The 6,194-nt window shown below is 42.4% G+C and overlaps 1 protein-coding gene across 2 annotated transcripts in view; it reads right to left on the bottom strand.

Annotated features, from left to right (window-relative positions):
• dnaaf4 (dynein axonemal assembly factor 4) overlaps positions 1–6,194 on the bottom strand; it is an 18,280-nt gene that overhangs the window by 4,211 nt on the left and 7,875 nt on the right. For both annotated transcript variants that reach the window (XM_042214096.1, XM_005948130.3), the window contains 2 exons: positions 1,180–1,289; positions 599–752 (listed from right to left, as the gene is read on the bottom strand). In XM_042214096.1, the coding sequence (XP_042070030.1) occupies positions 599–752; positions 1,180–1,289 (264 nt within the window). The remainder of the gene's footprint in view (positions 1–598; positions 753–1,179; positions 1,290–6,194) is intronic.

The following is a 6,194-nucleotide window of genomic DNA, read 5'->3' as shown; positions in this document are numbered from 1 at the left end:
CCTCTGTCATCATTTTAAGTGGGGGAACTTGCACAATCGGTGGCTGACTAAATACTTTTTTGCCCCACTGTAACTGCACACCAGCACACAAACCAAGGTCCTTAAAGACATGGATGAAGGTGTTTGGTGTGGAAGAACTTTATAGGCCTGCAGCGAGTCCAGATCTCAACGTACAGAACACCCTTGTAATTAATTAGTGCAGAGACTAATTCTTCCCAGGTCTACTTATCCTTGTGCTGACTCCCAATTAATGTCTGAACTCATAAATGCACTTTTGAAATAATGGTCAAAAATTTCTATAAACACACTCCTAAACATTGTGGAAAGCCTTCCCAGAAGAGTTAAAGCTGTTATATCAGCAAAGGGACCTTATCATCATATCAAACCCTATGGATTAAGACTGGGATGTTAAAACGTAAGTTCATATACATTGGTTGATGAGCGAATACTGTTCGCAATACAGGATATAATGCAGTGATCCTAGTTCAAATCTGCTCTGAGGCCATTTAATGCAACTCCCAGCTTTCTGCCTGTCTATCACAAAAAAGACTAAAAAAGGTAAAAGTAAAAATTAAAAAAGCTATAAAAGAAAAAATACCTGAGAGGAGTCTTCAATGGCCTTGTGAAAATTTCTTAACTTCAGATGGCATGCGGCCCTGTTCGAATGCAAAGCAGGGATCTTCCCCATAACCCTGATAGCCAAGCTATAGGCATTCACTGCTCCCAGGAAGTCCCCAGTGGCAAAACATTTGCTAAAAAATAAAGTTCTGTTAAACAGAGCTGATAACAAGAAAAATACAATTAATTAAACAGTGAAATTATGCACGAAAAAACAAAACATTTCAGTTACCCCAAAAATAACAATATTTTGTACTTAGAAAAATAACAAAAAGTAAACCTCAGGTAAGGAAAACAGTTAGTTAACAGTCAAACTGTTAAAAAATGTTTTGGAGCTTGTTAAACTCTGCCCCTAGAAAATATTTCAATCAATAAAAAACAAAATCAAAAAACCCAAACTAACACTAAACTAATAATAACCAGACTAAAAAAGGACATCCACCCTGGAAACTAAACTGAACTGAAATTGGAAAGAAAATCTTGAAAGTTACTAAAAATTATAAAAAAATAATTTAAATGTTTTTTTAAACTAAACTCTGTTTGCTGACACACTTCACTCACTCTCCTTTGTCCTTTAACCAGTAAGGGTTCCTCTCCTCTTCCTTCAGGTCTTTTAGCTCACCAACATCCACATTCACTTTTCGTCGGGTTTCAGCTTGTTTTCTCAGCCACTAGTTGGTTAAAAACAAACAAACAAACAAACAAACAAACAAACAAACAAACAAACAAACAAACAAACAAACAAACAAACAAACAAACAAAAAAAGCATATTAAAAAGTGACAAAGGTGTGTCTTCCATCCTACTGGGTGATTTTCAGTATTTGAAATTATTCTCAATAGCAGGGCCAGCAGTAATGTTATCTGTTTTACAAACAAAAGCCAGATCTACATAAGTGATCAAATAGCAGTGACTGTAGAAAACATGTACAACCTGACAGCTCCCCCAAAATGAATCCAAAGCATCTCTATTGCCCCCTGGTGCCTGACTGCAGTATTAATCATAAACCCCATGTCTTCCATGTTAGCAGATAACACTGGGGTCAAACTGTCAAACTAAATCAAAAGTTGCTTCACCAAGTTGCTTTGCAATCACTAAGAAACCTGCGCATCTCTGCTTGGAAACTGCAGATAAAGCCCGAATTTTGAGAGGTGGTCCAGTATTTACTTTCCAACAGAGTCAAATGTTAGGGTACCACCCAGTGTTTGGGTTATTGGACTTTTTGGACCTTGTTTATCGTTATAATGTTCCACGTTTCTTAGTCTTTATTTGGTATTGTTTAGTTTTCTTGTGCTTTTTAGTTTCATCCTTTGTATTTCCATACATAGAAATACAAAGGATGAGACGTATGTATAAACTGTTTCCCAGTTTAGTCAGTCTTGTCTTCATGTTTGTTTGCCTAGTTGTCTGTTTTACCAGTTGTGACTCTGTGTGCGTCTCTCACCCTCTGTCTCTCGTCCCTCGCTCTGTTATGTGTCTCAGTGTGCGTGTTTCTCGTACTTCCTGTTTAGTTTGCCTGTAAGTCCTTCATCTTTGACAGAGACTGTCTGCTCTACACTGACAGCCTGAGGTGTTCTGCAGTAAACTGCACTAACTGTCAGAAAGACGTGTGGCATCATCACCCTTTTTTGTTAAGCTAAAGGTGTTTGTAAGCTAATCAGTAATTAGTCCTTAGCTATCGTGCTAAAATGAACAGTCAGCTGGTGTTTGTTTACTAATCCATGCATATCAAATAAAGCTTATCCTTATCCTTATCAATCAAATTAACCTGAAAAAAAACTACTGTATGTTTGAATGTTTCAAAATATTGTATACTTCAATCCCTCATAAATAGCACGTTTAACACAGTTTTAACAGAAGATGAAGTACTGAGAGGACTGAAAATGTTGCCACTGTATTCTTCACAATGACTGGCTGTAATATCACTTCCAGTTTGTAACTTCTGTTTCTTTTTTTTTTCTTTCTTTTTTTTTGCCTGTCCCGTTTGGCTCTTTTGCCATCAGAATTGTTGTCTAAAGGCAAAGAAAGATGCCCAACGGATTTACTTTACCAAATTGACCATCCCAGCCTTGCCGTAATGGTCCATTTGATTCACCTTTTATTGTTTATTTTATTTTCACTTACTGAATACGGGACAGACTTGACTGGGGGAAAGAAGGGGAGAAAGAAAGAGGGAAAGAGAAACAGCTGAGAAGAGGGACGGGGGAGAAGGGCAAAAAACAAAAACCAACAGAACGGGCAGAGAAAAAAAAATGCATATATCAATCACCTGGGTCACCTGCTGAGAAAGAAAAAAGAAAACAAGCAGAAGAGAACAAGAGTAATAGAATAAACAACATCACAATGATATATGGGAATATGACAGTAAATACTAAATGTTAAACATTATTGTGCAGCACATAAGATCAACAGAACACAGTGTGCTTTGAGGTAGGAGCCAAAAAGGGTGTAGTTTGTGGGTGTGATCACCCGTGTGTACACCTGTGAGCATGGACGCGCTTGTTTTTTTAAAAGGTTCCTTCATGTAATGATCTGCTAGAGGGTGTGGGGGGGCCACAGCCCCGTCCTCCAGGGCATGAAGCAGGTATGGAGGAGATCAAAACTCCAGACATCCAGAGGCCCCCAGAACACAAGAGACCAAGGAAGACCAACAGAGGGGCAGCCGCGCCACTGTCCCAGAAAGAGCTGAGGAGAGTCCCAGATGAGGGCTCACTCAGCAGCCGCGGAGCAGAAGCCAGGGGGAGTTGCAGTGACGCGCCCGTGAGCTCCGCCGGCAGCCAGCCGTGCCTGAGTGACCGAGCCCCAGGCCGAGAGGCCGGGGGCACCCCACCTCCGAAGTGGCCCGAGCGAGCCCCAGGCTCCAGGCCCCGATAAGCGGCCGCCAAGGAGTGAGCCGGTGTGTACCTGGACGCCCACCCCGGACACAAAGAACCACCAACGCACCGAGTCACCTGAGGGAGTCCGCCACTGGCAGGGGAAGTGGTGGTAGGGGGAGATAGGCCTCCAAACCTTGGAGGGCCTGAGATGTCCCCAGAGAGGTGGCGTCTGACACCCAACCTGACATATAGACACAGACATACAGGCACACACAGATACAAACATCCATTCCCACCCTCATGCTCTCATATACACTTACTCCACACTCAACCAACGTGGAGACAGACATAAAGAGACGCTGTACACACGATCACACTCCCCAAGCGTACTCTACAAACCGGGTCTAGGTACCCTTGCCCCTGGAGGGGGAACTGCACCCAGACCCAGGTGGTGTTACCCTTTTCCCTGCGGTGGGGGAGGCAGACCGCCCCGACTCCGAGCAGCAGGGAGGCCCCACACTCCAGACCGCAGTCGGACGGCCAACTCCTCCTCCTAGCCCCCCCGCTCCAGCAGGTCAAGAAACTTCTGTTTCTTGATAACACAACTGATTTTAACTAAATAAAAGGCACAAGATTAATTGGAAAAAAAAAAAGTGAAAAATATAACAAAGTCTAATATGCTGTGCTGAAACCAAATATAAACATTTGGTGTGTTAAAACAAATTGTATGTTTAATTTCTCCACTAATTAATTTTTCAGCACCAACTGTTTATATTTATTTATATTTTTTTTACATGTCAGCTGTCAGCAGAACTGTAGACTCACGAAATGTGAAGAAAACATTACCTGTCGGTAGAGTGAAGATCCACTTTATTTCGGTTTGAGAGATAAACTGAACTGCACATTTGACATTTGGTGATGATTCTTTTTTCTTTGTGGTAATATGATCTGCCCTCAGATTCAGACCTCAGAACCATCCAGTGATAACAGATAAATCACACTATATATGCTCATTTAATCTTGGAGTAAATTTGTCATAACTCATAAATTAACTGATCAAAAAAAGCTAAAGGTACCAAATGATGTACTGTCAGTGAAAGCTGTAGGTGTTTTACTGAGAAAGCTAAAGGCAAAAAGTCAAAGGGATTAATCATCTATATACCTTATAAAGAAAGACACATTAAGAATTGTAAACTGGAGTGTTTGTTTTGTTGTTTAGCAAGCTTCATACTACTAGGACCAAGCTGGCCTTAACCCAGGAAATCCAGACCACCACTTCGGAGGTGGGGTGCCCCCGGCCTCTCGGCCTGGGGCTCGGTCACTCAGGCACGGCTGGCTGCCGGCGGAGCTCACGGGCGCGTCACTGCAACTCCCCCTGACTTCTGCTCCGCGGCTGCTGAGTGAGCCCTCATCTGGGACTCTCCTCAGCTCTTTCTGGGACAGTGGCGTGGCTGCCCCTCTGTTGGTCTTCCTTGGTCTCTTGTGTTCTGGGGGCCTCTGGATGTCTGGAGTTTTGAGTTGGCGGAGTTGGCTAACTAGCCAACAACAAACCTTTAATGCAGTGCATTAAAAGACCCCATGTGTGAAGTGCATGGGGGCACTTTTGCAGTCACCAGCGTGTGAGTGGATGGGAGTGTGACGCAGCATCTCAGTCCTACTGGGCAGATTCTGGCTTAAAAAAATTCCACATGGTAGCCCTCACAAGTGCACAGCGGGAAGTAGTGAAGCCATGGCATCCATCTTTTATACAGTCAGCACAGCTAAGATGCAAAAATACTCCATATTATTTTTTTTCTATTTCAGTTTTTTCCCCCCCAGTGGATTAATGTTATCTTTGGGGACCAAGGGAGTGTACAGTTATCCAAATACCCGAATGAACAACCACATTTTGTATTATATAAATGATCATGCAATAATTTATTTGCTACACTCTGTACATATGTATGTTAAGTGTGATTAAAATCCTAACTCTTAGACTGGAGCCACAGTCCATTGTATTGTTATTGTTGTTCAAATACTCTCTTAAAGTGGTTATTGAAACTCCATTCTCCATAATTCTTTTTGGAGGTGGTATTGGTTTTCACAGCATTCAAGAACCCACCTCCTCCTCCTCTGGAAGTCTGGACTCTCTGAGAGGTGTTGGAAAGATTCTTGGGGTGAATGTAACTTGAATGTTTCCACTGAGTCTTGGAGGAGGGAGTTCATGTTGGGCTTTCTTGCTCTTTGCATTACTGTTGCTTCCTTGATCTGCAAGCAGGAGTATGTTCATTAATATCAGCCTGTATAACGCCAAATCTAAGCACCAGGAAAAAACAATGTAGACTGCAAGACAAAATTGGACCATTTTTCATTCTATGAAGCTTCACTTTAGGCACTTTGCCTACCTCACATCCATGGCCAATTTATAATTACCAATTAACCTAATATACATGTTTTTGGACTATGTGGTAAAGCTGAAGTACTCAGAGGAAGGCAGACACAGGATAAGATGCAAACCCCACACAGAAAAACCCTGGGAGTCTTTCTGTGTGGAGCTGGGACTCAAACCAGGAACCTTCTTGCTATGAGGCAACAGCTCTAACCATGACACCATGCTACCTAAAAGAAGTGTAATGATGGCTTGAGGTTAACAATGTTAATTCAGAGCAAGAGGGTCCTGGGTTCAAACCCAGTTGGAGGCCCTTTCCGTGGACTGCAGGCTCGCCATGTGCTTGCATAGTTTTTCCTGTCCTTGCAAAACATCCTAGGTGAATGCTGCCTA

The sequence above is a fragment of the Haplochromis burtoni genome, unplaced genomic scaffold (genome assembly GCF_018398535.1).
Source record: "Haplochromis burtoni strain Fernald_Lab_line unplaced genomic scaffold, NCSU_Asbu1 Contig_517, whole genome shotgun sequence".
In the NCBI taxonomy this organism is placed as follows: domain Eukaryota; kingdom Metazoa; phylum Chordata; class Actinopteri; order Cichliformes; family Cichlidae; genus Haplochromis; species Haplochromis burtoni.
The sequence above is the reverse complement of the archived record's forward strand: the minus strand, read 5'-3'. Positions and strand labels throughout refer to the sequence as shown.